At 52.8% G+C, this 21,307-nt stretch overlaps 1 protein-coding gene across 1 annotated transcript; it reads left to right on the forward strand.

The window, feature by feature from the left end:
* The first annotated feature begins 439 nt into the window (after positions 1–439).
* On the forward strand, positions 440–20,562 carry GID4 (GID complex subunit 4 homolog). Its single transcript, XM_054571136.1, has 6 exons — positions 440–673; positions 5,761–5,820; positions 10,811–10,918; positions 13,194–13,295; positions 15,144–15,274; positions 17,548–20,562. Exons 1-6 carry the CDS (start codon positions 485–487, stop codon positions 17,609–17,611), a joined length of 654 nt encoding a protein of 217 aa, XP_054427111.1. The 5' UTR covers positions 440–484; the 3' UTR covers positions 17,612–20,562.
* The last annotated feature ends 745 nt before the right edge of the window (positions 20,563–21,307 follow it).

Here is a 21,307-nt window from a genome sequence, read left to right on the forward strand (position 1 = left end):
TTCAAGCCGCACTTCTGGAAGAAGACTACAAGTCCCAGAGGGTGCCTCGTCCACCCCACCACGTGTTTTCTCTGCCCTCCAATGGGTGGAAGCGCCGCCTGATCCTGCTCCCGACCCCCAGGCGCGCCCGGGCCAATCGGAAGGGGTGTGTGAGTGAGTGAGTGAGTGAGTGTGTGTGTGCGTGTGTGCGCGCGGGTGTGTACGCGCGCGCGCGTGTCCGTGTGTGTGCGCGCGCGCGCGCGCGCGAGGGCAAGTGGGGAGGGGGACTCAGCTCAGGACCCGGGAGCCCTGCTTGCAGGTCCCGGGGGCCCGGTGGCGGCCGGAGCGGTTGGTCCGCAGGCAGCGGGCGGGTGGTCCCCCCCTCCCGCCCCAACCCAGCGCGTGCGCGCCCCGGCCCCTCCCTCCCTGCCACCCTCCTCGGCTCCCGCGCGGCGGCGGCGGTTCCTCTCCCCCTCCCCCAGCCCTGGCTCCGGGGGACCCCGCGATGCCGGTCCGCACCGAGTGTCCACCTCCGGCCGGTGCCTCGGTCGCCTCCGCGGCCTCGCTCATCCCGCCGCCGCCCATCAACACCCAGCAGCCCGGCGTGGCCACCAGCCTGCTCTACAGCGGCTCCAAGTTCCGCGGCCACCAGAAGAGCAAGGGGAACTCGTACGACGTAGAGGTGGTGCTGCAGGTGAGCGCCGGGCCGGGCCGGGCCGGGGCCCGAGGGCCTTCTCGCGGCGCTCACGGGCCGTGCCTGCCCCCGGCTCCTCGAGCCCGCAGCCGCGGACCAGGCCCACGCCGCCGGGCCTCCTGCACCCCGGCGCTTCACCCCGGGACCTGCCCAGCTGGTGTCTCACACTCGCCGAGCCCCAACCCTAACCTGCCCCTCACACCCGGAGCCTGTCGTGAGCAGCTCCCGGCAGACCCCGAACACTCTCCCAGACTTGAAGCCCTCCTGGGATCCGGAAGCCCCCATGCCTGGCCACCCTCACACTTGGGTCCTTCCTGTCCGCTACCTGTCGTCCCGCGACCAGCCCTCCCTCCAGCCCCTCTCAGACCCTGAAGCACTGTCCGCTGGTTTCTTCTGATTCGGGACCCTTCCGTGGCAGGGCCCGTGGCAGATTTTCGCAGACCTGTGACATGCCTCCTTTCCCCGCTTTCCTCAGTCCCAGGAAACCTCCTCCTAGGGCTTCCTTCTTGGGAGAGCTTCACCAGCCTCCTCAGACCTGGGGGCACCCTTCCTCCATTTGCCTCGGAACCTGCGAGCCCCCAAGCACAACCGATTCCTGGCCCTCGGCCCCGACGCCCCGTATCAGGCACACGGCCTGGGTGCTGCTGGGCGGGCCTCCTCACACTGTTGGGATCGTGTCTGCTGTGCCGGGTCCCCCCACCACCCGTCTCTCTGGTCTCCACGCCCAGCTCCTTACAGCTGCCCCACCCCCAGGCCCAGGGCCCTAGGCTTCTCCTGCTCCTAACCCCGCTCTCTGGCCCCTTGCCCTGACGTGGATAGCCAGACCTTCCCATCTCATACCTGTCTTCCTCCTTTCTGGCTCCAAGGGAGGCTTCCTAGCTTCTATCCACACAGCCAAGGCTTCCTCCCAGGGTCTGAGAGCCGTGGGCTGGGCACCCCACCTCACCCAGTTGGATTTCTCACCCTGACATTGCCTTCCCCTGCCCTTCCACCTCCTGCCGCCCACAGGACCTGGGTTTCTGAGGACCTGCCGGCCGCCCCGACAGCTTGCGAACTCCGGCTTCAGCTGCCCGGGCCCTTTCCCACGCCTCACCCCTCGTGCAAGTGGCAGTGCACTTCACACTTTTAAATACTCCCTTCCTCTCTGTACAAAAACGCCCCTCCTCTGTGGCTGCCTTGGCTTGCCGTGGCCCACTCCCCGCCTCACGCTCCCCTCTGTCCTTAGCCTGACACCTGCCTCCTAGGCTGTTTCTAACCCCCCCAAAGGCCTCGAAGCAGCTCTGAGGTCCTAGTGTGCTGCCGCGCTCTGCCCTGTGTGAGGCGGGGAGGCAGGCTCTCTTCTCCGTGTACTCGCCCTTTGCCCTTTCACGTCGTAATTCTTAAGCAGCCTCTCCTCTGAGCAAGTAGGTCTCCCACCCAAAAGACAATGGGAGCACATTTTCTTCCTGCCAACTGTAGGGCCCCTTTTTTTCTTACTATTTTGTGGGAATAAATACCCTCTTTTTTGCATTGGGAAACCTACATCTTCATGTTGATTTTATGTCTGGGCCATAAACTTAAGTTTCTATTGCGAGCCATTATATTTATTGTAATTGAAAAACTGTCAGGCTGAGGTATTTCAATCTTTGTAATTAACACCTCATGGTGGTCTCCCGTTCTTTGCTTGAAACGTAAGAATTCAGTACGGAGGTACCGGTGTGTTGCCTTCTCCGTGAGAATTGCAAAATTCTCCAAGTGAGGTCCCTGATGTGAGTGACTTTTGGAATGGTCCTGAATCTGCGCCCAGGGTGGAATCTGATGGTGTCTGGTGCGATAGGGGACAACTGGCGGGGGCGCTAAGTGTCAAAGAGAAGTCCGCTCCGGAGACTGCGGCAGCTACTCTGCCGTCACTGGTGCGCTGTTTCTGAATTTCTCTCAGGTGCCAGTTTCCTGGTGAACCGATGGAAGTGGTGATTGGGTTGGTGCCTGACTGATAGGTGTCAGGGAGGCCGCTGAGCAGGGTGTGTGGGGGGGCCGGCGGCCATGCCCCGCCGTGCTGCCACCGGTCCGGGGGGAGCCGTTTGCCCAGCCTTGAGGGTCGGCGGCCCATGCGTTGCCCCGTCACCTGTTTCTTCAGCCAGGACTAGTTTCCTAGGATACTACTACTGCCTTTTGTAACTCATCCTCTTCCCTGCTTGCTTTCTTTTTTTCTACAACAGGTTTATTTAGGTATAATTCACATACCATACAAATCACCCATGGAAGGTGTACAATTCAATAGTTTTTAGTATATTCACAGAAGTTGTATAACCATCATGTAATCTAATTTTCAGCATGTTGAAAAAAACAAAACCCAAACCCCTCAGCTGTATTGCCCCCCAACCCAAGACAACCCCTCGTTTATTTCCTAAGATTTACTTATTCTGGCCGTTTACCATAAATGGAATTATACAGTGTGTGAGCTGTTGTGTCTAGCTTCTTTCACTGAGCGTAGTGTTTTTGGGATTCACCCACATCATAGCATGTGTCTGCGTCATCTCTTTTTGTTTTTGCATAATAGTCCGTTGCGTGGGTACACAACAGTTTTGTTTATCCATTGATCCGTTGATAGATGTTTGGGTTGTTTTCACTTTTTGGCTGTTACGAATAATGCTGCTGTGAGCATTCATGCACAAGGTTCTGTGTGGCCATATATCTTCATTTCTCTCGGACAGATACCTAGGAGCGGAATGGCGGGTTCACGGGCTAACTCCATGGCTAACGTTTTGCGGAGCCGCCAGGCCAGCTGCGGGAGCGCCTGCGCCACCTTGCTCTCCGCCGGCAGGGCAGGAGGTCTCCGTTTCTCCGCGTCCTCACCAATACTTGTGTTGTCCCCCTTTTGGGTTGTAGCCGACCTAGTGGGGGTGAAAGTACCTCACCGGGGTTTGGATTTGAATTTCCCTGACGACTGGCGATGTTACACGTCTCTTCGTGTGCTCTTTGGAGCACTTTCTTGGTTTGAGCTTCCAGCTGAAAGAGTTCCTCAAACTTTGTGAGGTCCTGACTGGGTTTGTTGTTGTTGATACTGTGGCTATTCTGTTTCTCCTCTGCCGTCCAAGCAGCCAAGGGTAAAGTGAGGGCCAGGGTCCATGTGAAGGGAACATGAGAGAGAGCAGCTGTGGGATACAGCTGTGCCGTGAGACCTTCTTGCAAGTGCCTTGTTCCCGTTGAGAAGCCGGCCTGTTGTTCGGTTAAAGCTCTCTACACTACGGCGTATTTGAGCTCACCAGCCGTCAAGATCAATTTGGGGAGAATGGGAGAGACATGTGGTTGAATAGAAGCCAAAGTGAAATTCTGATTCTTGTGATAATCCATGCAAAATGTTGGCCAATTTACAGTTAAAGTTTTAATCTTATTAGCAAGTATCCTTGCCACCTGATACCCTTTCCAGTGGCTGTGAGATCCCAAACTACATTGAATTCAGTGAGAATTGCATACGTAAGTTTTAAGGCCTCAGGTTAGAGCCGTGTATCCTTTAATAAAAGATCTTTGCTGAACCAAGTTCGTGCGGATCAGCTGCTTTAGGTGACGCCCAATGCCAGGGTCAGCAGATGAGGGTATTTAAAATGCTTTGGCAGTTTTCACGTGGAATACTTTTGTCACCAGCGCCAGACTGGAGGCACTTTAGCTTCATTGAAGCCATTTGCTTTGGTGCTGACCCCATCTGGCTGAGTGAGCGCATTACAGTTTTTGAGGATTGCCTTAGTACTTGATTTACAGCGTAATTGGAAGCAGTTGAGTCCCCAAAGCTGAAAAATTCCATAAAACTTTTCCAGTTTCTTAAAATGAGACCTCACTTAACACTGAAGTATCAATGTGCTACAGCACCATTGTGCTTTGTCTCGCTTTAATTCCAGGGGTTTACTTTGTAAATACATTGTCATGAGATCTGAAAATCTGCCGATTCAGGACGGGACTGTAGAGATTGGGGTAAAATGCACCCGTTAGTGTGCATTCAACTATAAGCGACCACATCATTTCAAAATAGCTTCAAGAATGCAGGAACCCGCGGTGCCACATCGCACGAGGTTCGGAGGTGGCTTGGCCCAGGCCCTTCATCTTCCTGTGCCGCCATCCAGGGCGTTTCCCAGCCTCTTTCTCCTCGTGATCTCTAGGTGGCTGCCGCCGGGAGGGGGAGAGAAAGAGCTTCTCCAAAAGCCGAAATCTTTCCAGAAGCACCCAGAAGACTGATACACACATCGGACTGGCCAGAACTGGGTCACTCGCCCCTAAACCAACAACTCACGGGGGCGGGGACACATGTTTGCCCTGGATCCAGCAGGGTTGACCAGGTCTCACGGGGCCAGGGCTGAGGAAGACCTGGGCCCTGCCCCTCTGAAAAAATAAGAGATAGGTTAATGGGTGGCTGCTGAACCTCAAAATCTACCCCATTACTTCTGTTTATTTTAGGCCCCTCATCAGAATCAGAAATTCATCAGAAATACAAGCACCTGTGCAGGAAACGGCCGAGCAGGCCTTCGCAGTGTGTTTGGGTTTGGGGTTGGCATTTTGGTTTATAACGAATTTATACCACATAAGTTTTTGAAACTTGCCTTTCCTGAATATTCCACCCGTTTCATAAATGATGCAGGATGGTGCTTCGCGTAAATACAGGAAAGGGGTGGGCTCGTTAGACCAGCGGCTCAGCAGCGCAGACACGGGAATAGGCAAAAAGGACGCCGGCAAGCAGGGGAAGCCCAGGTTACGGGTGACGCCATGGGCACAGGTAGAGATGGAGGCCCACAGGTCAGCGACGCACACAGTCTGCAGACCAGGGGACACAGTTGCTGGAGGCAGCCCAGAAGGAGGCCACAGCGAGCTTGCCGGGCCAGGAGGGGGCTTCGGTCCCAAAATACTCAGCCGAAGGAAAGTGAGCCTCCTCTGAACAGGCACACGGATGGGGGAGACTCACACGGGTCTGTCTCCAAGGCTGGTGAGCGCGAGGCCGCGTGCCGACCTCAGGCCTCCCTCGCCCTGCTCAGTCTCGAGGACGAGCCCTGGGAGTTACGCCGGCATGTCGCCCGGGGGTTCCTGCGTTTGTAACAAGGCTGTGTGTCCTTTCCTTCCAGCATGTGGACATGGGCAACTCTTACCTTTGCGGGTACCTGAAGATTAAAGGCCTTACTGAGGTAAGCACTCATTTCAATGAACTAGAACTAGAAAGTAAACTGCACGCGCAGTAGCCTCAGAGCGGGAAGGGCAGGCCGCTTCGACTCCTTGCGGCCTGCTTGGAGTGCTCTGCCTCTAAGTGGTGGTATTGGATGGTGAGCCTAAAGCATGCAGTTTTGATGTGTCCTGTTGCAAAGTATACGGATTGGTAAATCTTTAAAGTTTATGAGTAAGTCACAATGTGACTAATACTGTTGACTTCACTTTTAAATCATTTTTGAGAAAAAACATGTAGGAAGAATATAGCTACCACCTTCATAAGCTTAACAATTTCTGAAATGACCATCTCCTTCCCAAACGAGGTCTTTGGAGTTCTTTAGTTCCCTGGGTCAGTGAAAAACGATCATCCATTTTCTAACAGAAGTAGCTGCTACATAAACGTAGAGTGTTTTGTTTCCTTTGAACCAACTTTTTAAACTTCAGAACTCCTGGAAATACAGGAAGCAAGAAAGAGCATCCTTTCTTTTCCCATTAGTGAGTAAACAGGAAGAGGAAGGAGGGGACCGAACTGGCCGCCTTGGTCCACGGCGAGGGCTGGGCCAGGCCTGGCTGCAGCGTCCTGTGGGCCTGGCCGGGCCTCGCCATCCCGCTGTCCCCCGCGGTGTCTGCGAATGCTGCCGGGAGCCATGGGAGGGAGCTGGGTGGCATTCTCCCTCTGTCGCTTACTGGCTCCATGACCTTTCATTTCCCTTCAGTTTCCTCATGTATAAAATGAGAATTAAAAATACCTGCTCTCTCTACTCAGGGGGCTTGTCCTAGTGGGGAGGAAACAGTGTAATAGAAGCGGTAGGTTATAATGTGATACAATGTGGAATAGGAACAGGGCCCTGATTATCCCTCGGTCTGGACACAATTGTTTCTGTCTCCTTGATTCCATCTGGTTCTCCCACTTGTCTGTGAGAAGTTCGGCTGAGAATTTCCAAGGAAGTTTGCCATGGAGATGAACAGGTACTGGCTGCATCACCTCTGGAGACTGATCCAGTCAAGCAGGGATGGGAAACAGAGCAGCATGGAGGATGCTAGCCTTTGAATAGTGGAGAACACATAGTAAACAGAGTATGTTCAGCTCTTAGGCAGCCAAAGTAATTGAGTGCAGAACATAAACATTTAACTTCATAAGGAAACCAGGAACATTTGTAATGCAGAATACTTAATGTTGATTCTAAAAATCAGTCATCTGGTCATAGGAAGCTGCACAGAAATGCTAAGTAGCATTAGAAGTCCCCAGACAGTGTACAGAAAGGCTGTGAACTCTCCATCAGGAGCAGGTGACCCCAGTGAAGGAAAGCACCTCTGAGTCCTAGACAGCCAGGGTCCCTTGAGGAAGGGGTACTGGCGTGGCCCTTCACTGGAGGCCAGCCCAGGGCGACCAAGGTCCGCGGCCAGTGCTCGGAGACCATGCTCCTGGCCAGGCCTTCCCGCCTGCGCCTGGAGCAGCCTCGGGAGCACACACCCTCCTCAGAGTGGCCAGCGCCAGCTGCAGTGGTGGACTCGGTTATGGGGCTGAAGTGTCATTTAGGGAGAGAACGGCTGATGCGTTTCCTGAGGTTTCTGAGTCGTGCTCAACCTGAGGATTCTTCGAATTCATCCTTTAAAAAAGAAACGATTTTATTTATTTTTAGAGAGAGGGGAAGAGAGGGAGAAAGGGAGGGAGAAAACATCAATGTGTGGTTGCCTTCCATGCGCCCCCTAATGGGGACCTGGCCTACAACCCAGGCGTGTGCCCTGACTGGGAATCGAACTGGTGACCCTTTGGTCCACAGGCCAGCACTCAGTCTGCTGAGCCACACCAGCCGGGGCAAATTCATCTTTCTAAGTAACATTTTTTAGTAACTTTACTGAGGTATATTCACTTACCATGCAACTTACCCATTTAAAATGTACTGTTCATTGGCTTTTAGTATAGGTGTGGTGTTATGCAAATCCTTAATAACGTTTTACATTTTAAATCTAATACAAGGTCACTGTAGATAATTAGTAAAAGGCAGAAAAGGGTGATAATTCTAAGAATGATTTTATACCAGTATTATAAAATGCAGTTATCCATTTTTGTTTTTCCATTTATAGCTATTAAAGTCTCAAGTATATAATTTCTTTTAATAAAACTATTTAAATGACGGGTTTTAGTTATAGTCTTCCTTGTGTTTTCAATATGGAATTAACTATTAAATTGGAGCTAATTTGCCTCGTTGCTACCTCACATTCACAAACAAGCACAGCTTTAAAGTTTGTGTGCGTTCTGGAAATGCAATCCCAGAATTGTGAAGAATGGGTGTCAAGTAACATCCCCTTCGCAGTCCTGAGCCAGCAGCGGGAGGGACCACCCCTGGGGAGGCCCCGGCAGGCAGCCGGCACAGGCCTGGCCGAGTCCAGATGGGGGGCAGTCTGTCAGCCCCCCATGCGTTCCCTGTGCCAGTTTAGAAAGCTCCAGAAGCTCCCTCTGAGGTTGTGCGCAACCTGCTCGGAACAAGGGAGACAAGAGACTGATGTGTAAACAGAGTGCTAGTTTACACATTTACAAAACGAGTTACATGCGTGTTCTGGAAGTTCTCTTCTGCTTACTGGCTAATTGAATGTGGATCCCCCAGGAGACAGGTCGACATGGAAAGCCAGACCTGTCACCAGACAGTTTTTGGTGAGCCTGGAACCTGAGGGGAATGGGTGGTGCGTCTTAGATGCCTGGCAACAGCCTGTCCACTGTAGGAAGTCCGCGCCTGCTCGGTGGGGGGCGGGGGGTGCTGGCTACGCCTCTTCTCTCCGATGCCCCCCTACTCCCTTCTGCGATGGAGTTCTTTCTGCAGCTCTGTGAGTTACCATCACCGCCCCTTCGGCTGCTGCCAGGTGCTTGAATTTCCTGTTCCTGCACTGAGACACTGTCTTTGCTGACTTCTGTGTATAGTAACTCTAATTCATTAAGCATTTTATTTAATTCTCTGAGTTTGAGGGATGTTAGAGTCACCCTGATATACTGCCTATAGTGTTTTTAGGGAAAAGTCAGTGCAGAATCATTCATTAGGAAAATGGATTTGAACCATAAGTATTTTCTTTACATTATAATAAACCACTTTATCATTTTTTCTCTCTTTTATAGAAATTTTGAAAAAATATTAAAGTTTGCAACTCAGAAAATTGCAGTTGTGTGTATACAAAACAGTTTATTCTTGTATTATTATTTATTATTGTATTATTTTCCATATGAAAAATTATAAGCCTACTTTTGCCCCACCCTGTATATAGCTCTTTTTAATAAGATTTTATTTATTTATTTTTAAAGAGAGGAAGGGAGGAAGAAAGAGAAATATCAATGTGCAGGAGAAACATCAGTCATTTGCCCCTCATGTGCTCTCAATCAGCGACCTGGCCCACGCCCAGGCATGTGCCCTGGTAGGGAGTCGAACCAGCGACCCTTTGGTTTGCAGGCCAGTGCTCAATCCACTGAGCCATGCCAGCCAGGACTAAAGCTTTTAATTTAAAATCTTCAATCAGGTGCTAACTTATTTAGAACTTTTTTTCCTTAGTAGACCTTCCTAAAACAGATTAGTGTAATTTAGTTGATACCTTTAAAACCAGGTTTCCATTGAGAAAATTTTCTCTTTCATTTCCTCTCTTTGTATGTATAAATATCTCAGAGAAGAACCCCGCGGCAGTGTTGGGGTGAGGGCTGTGGTTTGGGGGGGTGTTACGTCTGTAGAACCTGGAGGCTCTGTTCGACTGGCACGCCCGGCATGTGCAGTGCCGCAGGCCCCTCCGTCACTGCAGCGGCGGTGACAGTGCTGGCCCCTGGCCACCGCCAAGGCTGAGGGGCAGCCCCCTCACAAAGGCGCCAAGCTGGGGGCAGGAAAGGCTGGGAGGGGAGGCAAAGCCACTGGAGCAGACGTGTTTTCAACATGTGTAGATGTTTGCTGCAGAGTCAGAGCGTCTTACGCAGGGCCTGAAGAAGAAAGTAGGGTCTTTGCGGTCCCGGGGATGTTAGGGCTGTGATTCTTTTTTTTTTTTTTTTTATTCTGTGCGGGAATTTGGAGGCTGGTCAGTGTAAAATTATGTCCAATGAGACAACACAAGGGCTGTGATTCTGATTTGCCGGGTACCCCGGTCACTGCCCTGCTCCCGAGGACCCCCCGGGACTTGGCCGCTGGGCTGAAGGTGGGCAGGCGGGTGGGTTGGTTGGTTTTTTCACAAATGCAGAGAAATGGTGGTGGAGTTTCTACCGTGTTAATTTTTCTTCCATTAATTGGGTGCCTCCTTAGCAGATGAACAAATAACAAATAAAATGAACAGGAATGTTTTGAGCACTCCAGTAGGGATATAGCTTATTTATTTTTCCAACAGAATTCTTTTTATGGTTGTGATTTTCAATTGCAAATGTGATTTACATATATTTCCCTAGTATAAATCATCTTTGCTTATATGATGATAGAATTTACTGTATCAAGTATATTAAGGTATTCTCCCCAAAAAATCCACCGCTAAAAACTTGAGGAATTGGCATAAAAGCGACAAAACACTGAGCCAGTGTGAGAACCAGTGGGCCACGCTGTGGCATCAGGGAGACTTAGCTGTGAGGGCTGCAAGTCTGGAGGCTGTTTGGGTGTTTTCCTTGGAAAGTACAATCTACTTAGTTACCATATTCTTTGTATGTTGGAATATTCAGAATTTACTCGTGGGGATCATCCAGATTCTCCTTTGAGTGATCAACACACAACAAGTGAAGCCAGGGAAAGTTCTCTGCTTCTGGTAAAGTCCCTGAAGTCCAGGAGGCACCCCACTGCCTGGGCGCCTTCAGTTCAGGTTCTCTCCACAACTGTCGACAAATTGTCAGGTTGTTGGTTAGACTGTGATCATTTTTTTTTTAAATATTGAGAAGAAGTTAAAGTAAGGTTGATTTTTCCTTTGTAAAAGGTTAAAATTCCTGTTCAACATCTTGTTTTGATATTTGGGTTTTTACCACAGGAGTATCCAACCCTTACGACCTTCTTTGAAGGAGAAATAATCAGCAAAAAACACCCTTTCTTAACCCGAAAGTGGGATGCGGATGAAGATGTTGATCGGAAACACTGGGTGAGTAAATCTTTGATCGTCCTGGGCCACCAGGGGGCGCCGAGGAGCTGGGCGCTCAGGCTCTTACCACTGCCTCCCTGTCCTCTCTCTTTGTCCATCTCCTGTCCACGGGTCCTTTCTAACCTCCTGCGCTGGGGGAAGTCCCGGGAAACACACAGTGCTGGCCTCTGGCCTCTGGCTTCTGACCTCAGGTTCCGAGTCAGAGGCGCAGTTCCTGGAAGGCTGTCCCTCCCCTTGGCAAAAACCGAGTGAGAGGAGGCTTCCTCTCCTCCCGTCCCCGCCTCCACCGAGAGCCGGCCCCGCCCCTCCCGGCAGGTGTGGGCGTGGCCTCCCGCGCTGTAGGGGGCGCCCGGCAGCTGGAGCGCCCCGTCCTCTTTCCTTCAGTTGTCGTACAAGTCTTGGTGTCTTCCAAAATCCATTTCTCCTAGTGGCCTTCGGCTTCGCTGACCGTGGCAGTGCTACATTTTGGTTTGACACTGAGGAAGGCCAACGTGGTCACCCTCTAAGCCAACCGGAAATGATTGTTCGTGCTAGTGAAGAGGAGGCGAAAGTCCTCGCGAGTCCTCACCGTGGCGGTGCCTGCCTCCCCTGCCGCCGGCCAGCGGGCCGCGCGCCCGCGGAGGAGCCCCTGCTGCTGCCATACCCCCCGTCTCAGTTCCCCGTCGCTGTAGGCGAGCTGCTTTGCTTGTTAATGTTTTTCTTTTGAGTTAGGAAAGGAACATCTATCAAATGCTGAGTTTGATTAAATTTAAATTTAGACTTGAGCTTTTTGGAACGTTTTTGAAAGTTACATATTTTGACCGTTGTAGCAGAGAGACACTAAAACTGAGGTAGTCCTTTGTGTCTCCGTAATGTGAAAGAATGAACAAGATTTGCGTATCCAGAAGGTTTGGCAGAGCCCTAGTGGTGGCCGATGAGCGCCAGGGTCCGCGAGCAGTGCTGGCCCTTCCTGCGGGGCTTGCGGACTCAGGACGCGGCCCCCTCCGCTCCCGGGCGGCCTCAGGGGGGAGGTCCCTCCTTGTCCTGAACCACATCTAATCTCCATTCAACTTTGGTTTCCATTTCAAATGGGTTCTGCAAAAAGTAAGGTCTTTGAGGTCCGGTGAAGCCCCAGTCCGGGGCTTGCTTGGCTGCACATTAAATACCTGGAAAGCAACTCTCATTTTCCCATGGGCTTCCCATGAGAACTCTGGAAAATATCTGGGTCTGGACTGAAATATTTGGAGTGAAAAAGGGACAGAGAATGTCGCCCTTGGCACGGGTGTGTGCTGGCCGTGCGAGACAAACTTGGGCCTGCGGACCACGTGCTCAGCGGCGCCCAGGGCCCCGCCCCCGCGTGCGCGCACCCGGCCGCGTGGCACCTTCAGTTGTGAGGGGTTCCCAGTGCCTCATGGGCCGCGCCCATGGCGTCCCTTTTCCACTGTGAACTGGAATCAGAGCATTGCCCGTCGCCCTGGGGCGCGTCTGAACGCTGATTGACGTTGGTGCCACTGGGGAGCTGCAACAAAGTCAAGGTTCCCAGCGGTTAATCGCCTTAGAATAAAAATATCTGCGTAACAGATTCTATGGCTTAATATCTCTATATCCTCATTTAAGACACTTTATAAAATTATTACATGCTTACTTTAAAATATTTGCTAAAAAACAGAAAAGCAAGTGGAGAAAAGCCACTTATAATGACAATACTCAAAGCTAAAGCAGGTACTAACCTTTTTCTAGATCTCATTTGAGTGCCTATACTTTTTTCCTTAAAAAATGGGATCATAAGATTTTGTAACTATTTCTAGTCTCCTTTTCTTTTTTTTTTTAACTTAACCACATAGTGCCCATTTCCAGTTTCTACTTACCTCGCTGGTCGGTCGCACTGTCTGTGTCAGAAGGCCGGCTTCACCGAGCCCTGTCTGCCCGCGGCTTGCCGGAGGGTTCTGAGCGGGCCTGCCTGTCTCTGGCCTGCTGCCTGCCTGCCTGCCTGCCTGCAGGGATCTGTCCCTGGTCCTGGCTCACCTGTTGAAGGAGGCAAATCCTGTCTGCGGCCAGGTGCTCTGGGAAAAGGCCCCCGGACCGGCACCTGTTCCGTCCTGCCACCCTCCTCAGCTGCTGGGGCCGGGCCCGAGTGCACTGGGGAGACCGAGGCGCTCTTGTCCATCCTCAGCCTCCGCCGCTCTCGCCGGCGCGGCACTGGAGCCACCACACCCTTGAGAAGGCGCTGGCCCCGGACGCCACGGGCAGCCCTACTGCCAGAGACTTACTCTCTCACCCTGTTCTTTGCTTGCAGGGCAAGTTTCTGGCTTTTTATCAGTATGCAAAATCATTTAATTCAGACGACTTTGATTATGAGGAGCTGAAGAACGGGGACTACGTCTTCATGAGGTGGAAGGTAAGCCCCGGCGGCGGCCCGCCGCGCCCGTGTCCGGTGCTCCATGCCGCTGGTCTTCTGGCAGGGCCTTCACACGTTCCCAGAACGCCGGCGCGGCCCCAGGCACCGTGCCCCGCTGCTGGCACCCTGGCGGTTCCCCTGCGGCCACACTGTCGGTGGGAGCAGATGAATTCAGGCCTCGGGGTGCGCCGCTGAGACGCTGTTGTCTGTGTCCTCTCCCCGCCTTCCTCCCACCCGAGAAGCCCTTGCCTCCAGGTGGAATCAACCCTCGGGGCCTGTGGACTCAGGGGAGGGCCTAATGCTCCTGAGCACAGGTGTCCCCTGCCCCCTGTTCTCAGCCACAGGCTTCAGTGCCCTCAAGTGACTGATCCTCACCATGCCCTTGCCCAGGGCCCACCCAGTGTGGCCTCAGCTCCTTGGGCTCCCTCCCACTCAGGAAACGAGGGCCCAGGAATGGAATTCAGGTTTTCCACTCACCAGCCCTCGGAAAACTCCATCTGGCTGGACTCCCTGGATTGGCTGTGGGCTGAGAATTCACGTGTGCTCCCTGCTTTGGTAGTGTGATAGTTGCTCTGTTATCGCCACAGGATAGCAAAATCATGAAGCGAGTTTGTTAAGTCGCTTTGTGAACATACACCTACCTCCAAGCCTTACTCCCCAGTCTATAGGAATAGCTGTTTTATCTTGAAATCTTGCTGGCTTTCATATAGACAAATCATATTTTTAAAGATTTTATTATTTTTAGAGAGAGGGGAAGAGAGGGAGAAAGAGAGGGAGAGAAACATCAATGTGTGAGAGAAACATCCATCGATTCTGTCTCACGTGCCCCGAAACAGGAACCCAGGCAACGTGCCCTGACCAGGAATTGAATCAGAGACCTTTCGCTTTGCAGGGTGATGCTGAGCCATGCTGGTCAGGGCTGTGGAAGCATCATTTACAGGAGCCACTTGCACCTTCACTGTGTGTAGTTAGTAATTTCGGGGGTGGGGTCACCCGCCAGGGGCTGCTGGGTGTGCGCCGTGCGCTCGGGGGCTTGCCCTCCTGTGGGGGCATGCCATCTGACTTACCTGTTAGAGGGAGTATCTTGTAAGGTTCCCGTTTTTAAATTAACTTAAAAAACTACAATTTCAGAGGTTGAGGAAACGGGGAAAAGAGTATCTTAAGATCAAAAAAGCAAAGCAGTAGTTTTGTCTCCAAAGCGTTTCTCAGGGCAACTCGCCTGTGGGCTTTTCGCAGACCTCTTAGGCCCCAGGCCCCCGACCTGGTCTCCCTGGGAAAGGAGGTAACGGTGCGGTCTTGCAGCTCTTGGCTCCAACCAGAGATAACAAGCTTGCCCCTCATAAGGTGCCTGATCAAGAACAGTAACGTCCTACTGCTCTTGGTGAGGAGTGGAGCCCTGTAGGGGGTATGGCGAGGGCTGCCAGAGATTGAGCTGCCCTTAGAATGATCCATGGGCCAACAGAAGTGACCCACTGCTGTCGAGGTGATCGGGGACCTCGTGACAGGTCCTGGAGTGGGGTGGAAACTTACCCTTCCCAGGCTGTTCTGTTTGTGGGCTCTGAAAGGCAGGTAGGAGGTGTGGGTTCGTATATGAGATGTGTGGACCGTGGCACCTTGCCCTAGTGGCTCATCCTAGAGAGCTCGAGGCCGCCTCCCGCATCAGTGCCAGGGTGCGCGAATGGCCCGCCAGAGCCCTCCTCGGGCTGGAGGAGGGGCGGAGACTTTCCATCCCCAGCCCCGCAAGCCGGCATGACCCTGTGCCGGCGGGGCCTTGGCACCTGCTGGTGGGTAACAGGGAGGCCCCAGAGGGGTCGCCATGTGCTGTTTCTGACCCTCCTCTCTGTGCAGGAGCAGTTCCTGGTCCCAGACCACACGATCAAAGACATCAGCGGTGCTTCTTTTGCCGGGTTCTACTACATCTGCTTCCAGAAGTCGGCAGCCTCCATAGAGGGCTACTATTACCATAGGAGCTCAGAATGGTAAGGATCCCCAGGGGCCAGGCCCGAGGCTCGCTGCCCTGGCCCTTCCTGGCTCACTGAACCCAAGAGGAGATCCCGCCCCCGGTCTGTGCGAGTGCGTGCTCTGTTTGGATGCAGAGGGCCTCTTTAAGCGATCCGTTGCTCACTCACACTCATCCCCAGGCACAGAGCTGAGCAAACGAGGTGGAAGGAAGGGTTAGGTGAAGGGACTCACTGCTAAGTGCTTTCTGTGTTTTCCCTGTTGTTCATCTCAGCCTCGGTGGCTTTGTATTCATTCCTCCCAAATCTAACCAGTGGCTGAGGTCAGATCCAGCTGCAGACAGTGTGAATTTTGCTGTCAGCAGCCTTTTTAATTTTGTGGTTATGTTCCTGGTCCCAGGAATTCACAGGTCCCACGTGCACTTGATTTTAGCCTTGTGACCCAGGGGCCCATGGCAGCTGACCGTCCTGCCCTGTGTGTGGTTCAAGGTGAAGGACCAAATGCCACTGCAATGCTAGTTTTTGTCACCTTTTGGGGGATCGCCCTGTTTCCTTCCTGCTTCTTAAGCACCTTGTTATATCTGAAGGGTGAACTGTATCATAAAATACCTGATTTCTTCTCGGAACCTGGAAACACCTGCTCCCATTCAGGTTCCTCCCGCTCCTGCGACGCGTGGGGGACCCCCGCTGCATTGACTCAGCCTTCTTGTTCTGGGCCCTTGGGCTCAGGGGGACCCAGCTCCTCCGAGGGCCATAATTATTGGGATGTCAATGAATTGTTTTCAAAGGCATTTTTAAAACTTTTAATAGTTATTTTTAAAGAAACAGCTTTATTGAGAGGCAATTCACTTGCCATACAATTCACTCATGTAAAGTGTGCCATTCAGCGGCCTTCCGTGTGTCCGCAGAGCTGTGCGGCTGTCGCGCCGGAAGGAACCCTGCACCGCTGGCCCCCCACCACGCCGCCCCACCCCAGCCGTAGGCAGCCGCTGAGCTGCAGTCTGTCTCTGCCAGTTGGCCAGTTCTGGGTGTTTTATGTAAATGGAATCATACACTATGTATGTGGCCTTTGCGTCTGGCTTCTTTCACTTGGCGTAACAATGTGAAGGATTAGCCATGTTGTAAGGACGTATTAGTACTTTATCGGGGACTCATTTTGCATCGTAAGGATATACACCACGTTTTGTTTATCCGTTCATCAGCTGACAGACACTGGGGTTGTTTCCACCTTTTGGCTATTATGAATAATTCTGGTCTGAATGTGGGCGTACAAGTATCTGTTTGAGTCCTTGCTTTCAGTTCCTTTGGGCATATACCTAGGAGTAGAATTGCCGGGTCATATGGTGATTCTATTTTTAACTTTCTGAGGAACCACCAAATAGCAGCTTCGCCATTTTGCATTTCCCGCCAGGGATGCATGAGGTTTACAATTTTTCCACTTTCTCCATACCGTCGGCAACACTGTGATGTCTTTATGACAATCGTGTCCTGGTGGGTGTGAAGTGGTATCTTGTGATTTTGATGGCTGATGCATTGTCCTTTCCTGATGCTTTTGGTAAGAAATAAACTGCTTTCTGCTGCGCCCTTCTCATGCCTGTGTGACACAAGCCGGGGCAGAGCTAACACACAGACCAGTCAGCCTGGCTGGCCCTGGGGCCAGCACCCCACACAGGGGTTGTCCTGGGCTCTGTTTCGCCTGCATCTGCCTGGCGCCTCAGAGCGCCATGCCCAGGGAGCCCCGGATAGCGCCTCTGCACGCGCCGATGTCCTCAGGGTCCGAGGTTCACGCCCGCAGAGCAAGAAGAGGAGCATAAGGGGTAAAATAGGGCCAGCTGTGAAGCTGCCTTTCCCGTGCTCTCTTCAGGTCCCGTGTTCGCCGTGAGGCTGCAGGGCTGCTGCGCCTGATGCCCCAGACGGGGCAGAGACGCCGCCGTGGGTGGGGCAGGGCGGGGGGAGCAGCGGGAGGGAGGGGGTGCCCAGCCTCAGCCCGGTCCCTGCTCGGGCGCAGGAGCCTCTCCCTGAGTAAGACATGCCCCTGGGGTCCCTCTGTGGCCGCGGCGGGAGGCCTAAACATGGCTCTTGGCAGGCGTAGCTTGGGAGGGTGGGTCGTAGAAATAGAAATAAAACCAATCTCGGCTCCCCCAGAGAAGTCCGAGGTGAACAGATGAATTTGCGTTGCACCCGAGTCTGCGGTTTGCCGGGTGCTCTGATTGGGGCTTTTGTTTCAACGCCCTGTGTTCGACCCCCAGGTCGCTGAGGCCACCGCCTCCTGTTTGTCTTTCCTCCTGCTGCAGGTATCAGTCGCTCACTCTGACCCATGTCCCTGAACACAGCGCACCCATCTATGAATTCCGGTGACAGCGGCTCTGAGCAGCAACCAAATAAAACTGAACTTGGCGAAAAAGAACTTTGCCAAGAAAATTGTATACCTGCCAGAACCAGGAGAACCTGCGTTCCTGTTTCTTCACAAGCAGACTTGCATCAGAAAGCATGAAAGCCGACCCGCAGAGCCCTGGCCGAGTGGCAGGCGGGCGGAGGGGCTGTCTCCATTCTTCCTCCCTTCTGTGGCCATTCGCTCTGACCCTGATTTTACGCTACCTTATATGCACTTTTCCTTCCTGCACAGCTAACTTCTGCATCACTGAAATGCCCACTCCTTCCTCCATCCTGCCTCCAGCCGAGTAGAAGGTCAGCCCCGGGTCACCCTCAGCCTTGGTGCTCAGTGGTCCCCAGCCAGGCCCCCCACCCCCAGTTGCTTAGTCCGGTAGCTCAAGAAAAAGCAGAGGCCCAGCACCCATGTGCCCCCCAGAGCTCTGTGCGGGGAGCTGGCGAGCTGCAGCAACATCCGCCAAAGAAACACAAGGCGGAGGCTGAGTGTTCAGTGGAGTCGCTGGGCGCTGCCCAGCCCTGTGATGTTCACTGCGAGCTGGTCAGTGGCGGGCAGGACCCGTGGGCCTGCCCCGGGGCCACTCAGTGCAAGGCTTCCAGACCCCTGGCAGGAGCAGATTCCAGTCGTGCTCACTCAGCAAGTTGGCTCCAAACTTTTGAACTTGAGGGCAATACTAAACTTTTTTAAAAAGTTTTTTTAATTGCAAAATTATTTTTATGATCCCTTTAACAAGGACCCTATGGCAAATGCACAATTATTCAGAATTACATTTTATCGTTTTCACATTGAAAACAGCAAATGTTGACTTAGTAATTTTTATACCTATATCTATATGTAAATGTATATTTAATCAACCAGCAGTTTGAAACTAGTCACCCTGGTACTAAAGTTTTGCAGTACTGCATAAGTCACAGTGCTGAACAGGAGAGCTGCGTTGGGGGCCAGCTCAGCACTTGCGGCTCCTCCTCTGCTACTCGGCCGGAGGGCAGTGCTTCGTGGCGATCTCGTTCATCCTGCAGAGGGGGCCGTCACTCTCCCAAAAGAGCGATGGAAATGTTGGGACAGGGAGGGGCGGGGACATGAACATGCTCAAGTAACTCGAGGCTCACGTGCCAAAGTAAGTGTGTGCGTGCGTGTGTGTTTTTGTTTTGTTTTTGTTTAATGTTTGAAAAGCTTAGTAGGTTGGTATCGGGCATGGCCAGCAGACATGAGCAGGGCTTTGGGGGACTGGCATTTTCTGGCGGTCTAGGAGGCTTGCTTGGAGTACAAGAGGGAAGGCTTTCACAACAAGACAGCATTGCAGCAGGAGTAGAGCAAGCCGAGAGGTGCCTCTCATGGGCCATGTGAGAGGACGCAAAGCCCTCGGTCCGGCCGAGTGCTGGGGAGTGTTTCATTCTTAAAGAGTGACTTTCCTTTTAACGGCATATGCACTGTTGTTACAGAGACTGACTGTGAGCGGACACCGCACAGGAGAACGGGGTGGGAGAGGAGGGAGTCGGCGTCAGGACAGCCATGCCGACCTCCCAGGCCTCGTGCAGAGGGGTAACCGGCCGCTAGGCGGGCCGGGGCCATGGAGCCTAGAGTGCTGCCTCGGTGCCTGCGTGGCAAGTGGTTTGCAGCTATTCTCAGACAGGAGTCAGGAGTGTTTTCTTGAGTTTAAAACTCCAAAAGGCAACACATGGGTGGATGTGTTCGAATCGGGCTGAATGCACGGGGAGGAGGCGCTGGCGGTGCTGTGGCTTCAGCCCAGCTGGCCAGCATCGCCTGCGGGCTGTGCTGCTGGCCACGCTCCTCCACGGTCCTCCGCGGCCAGCTCGCAAGGGGCATCTGCGCTTTGCAAGCTCCTTGAAGGACGTGGGCCTCCCTAGGACACTGGGAGGTGGGGTCGCCTCTGTAGCAAACCAGGGCCTCTGTGGCCGCGGGAGGTCGGCGGGTTGGTGGGGCCGGCGGAGCTGCCAGGGAAGGACATTAGCAAACACGGATGGTGTCAGGCTAGCCAGAGGGGTTCTTCTATGTAGGATTTCCTTCTTCCTTTTGTAGCCATGTAATGAAGTGCACCGGTTGTATTGGGGGAAATGAAGAAGTGATACCTTTACTAGATCTTTTGGGCGCATCTGTGATGAAGTTTGTCCACGTAAAACCTGCCTGTTGAGGACAAGGAAGGGGTTGTTTTCCACCTCCTCTCGGTCACTCCCACGCTGTCCGCATCGACTTCCGCGCTCTTGCTCAGTTCCTGAAGGCACTTGGGGATCCTCTCCATCTGCAGTTACTCTTTCTGGAACCTTCTCAGTGGTTTACATGCCTCTGGTATTATGTGCAATATTTTGGTTGACACTTGGATTCATCATTCAGAAATTAGTGCAGATTGCAAATTTTCTGCCGTCTTCCTCTCCCCAAACAAGCCTGCCGAGAGGTGAGGTCTTAGGAATTTGGCAGTTTTTATTTCACTGCTCAGAATGCTTCCTTTCTGTGGTCCCAGCCTGGTCGTCGCTTTGTGCTGGAATTACCCCTTCCCACTCACCCCTCCTTTTCAGCTGCGGCCCCAAGGTACCCGAGCAATGCCCGATGTGAAGTAGGGAGTCCCCCCGTGGGCTGGCTCTGTTGGTGATGTGGACATTACAAACTCCAGGGGAGTAAGGGGCTTTTCAACGTCATTTACTTTCTGAAACAGGGAATTTCTATTCTCTCTAAGGCCTTGAATTGATTTTTTCCTCATAAAATAGTCTGATAAGCTAATTTTTAAAAAGAAATGCCATTAAGTATGTTGCATTGTCGTTTAAAGTTACTAACGAGTTCTGGGGAAGAAAAATATTTGATTTTGAGTCTTATATGTTTTTAAAAATTAGACGTGCGTGGGCGCGAAGCACGACTGTTGTTCCTTTAGGGAGGCCGTGCGGAGGGGTGTGCGGGTTGGGGCGGGAGAGGTATTTTGCAGAGCTATCAATGTCCAAATAATTTTTAAAAAAATAATAAAGGTATTTAAGCAGTGAGCATGTCCTATTTCTAAATCGAAACCGCTTTGTTAGGCAACACCAGTTCTCCTCCTAACTGCGTGGTGTTGGAGGCTCCCAGGCCATTGAAGGCCCCAGGCTGCCGTGGCTGTGAGCTGTGCGGGCCGAGGCCCACTCGGCAGCCGCCGCAGCGCCAGGCCCTCGCTCCGCCTCGGTCCCGTACGGTCAGGCACTCAGCACTTCTGTTTGAGCTTCATTTTGTTAACTTCTGTATTTTTTCCCATGTACTCTGGATTTATACTCTTATTTAATGCAGAAAATAGGCAGACAGAGCTTTGTGTTCACCATCTGCTTCGCAGTCTGGCTCTGGCACAGGCGGTGTGGACGGGGATAGGCTGCTGCCTGTTCCCCCTCTGCACCTGATGCCCCGGGGAAACGCCTGAGCCCCAAAGCTCCAGAAAGGCTGTGCCCGCCCAGGTCCTGAGTCAGAAGTGAGCGGCAGGCTCTGGCCCTTGATTTCTCGGCACCCTGCAGTCGAGGGCCCCAGCCCAGCCTGCTACACTTGATTGGGCTTTTGATGGGCCATGCTGACCGCTGGCAGCCCGCGGCTTTCCTGTCACAGGATCGGGTTTCAGGTGCCAGCGCCCTTGGCGCCCAGGAGCTTGGCTGGGAACACCATTTGAATTTTTGAGGAAATGTTTATAGTGTTGAAAA

This window comes from Pteronotus mesoamericanus, unplaced genomic scaffold, assembly GCF_021234165.1.
Source record: "Pteronotus mesoamericanus isolate MK-2021 breed Mesoamerican mustached bat unplaced genomic scaffold, CSHL_Meso_final contig_22, whole genome shotgun sequence".
Classification (NCBI taxonomy): domain Eukaryota; kingdom Metazoa; phylum Chordata; class Mammalia; order Chiroptera; family Mormoopidae; genus Pteronotus; species Pteronotus mesoamericanus.

Excerpts from the sequence above, each read along its gene's own strand:
- GID4 (XM_054571136.1), top strand. The coding sequence starts at position 485 with ATGCCGGTCCGCACCGAGTGTCCACCTCCGGCCGGTGCCTCGGTCGCC. Across the intron at positions 674-5,760 it reads ACGTAGAGGTGGTGCTGCAG|CATGTGGACATGGGCAACTC; the intron begins GTGAGCGCCGGG and ends CTTTCCTTCCAG. Across the intron at positions 13,296-15,143 it reads ACGTCTTCATGAGGTGGAAG|GAGCAGTTCCTGGTCCCAGA; the intron begins GTAAGCCCCGGC and ends CTCTCTGTGCAG.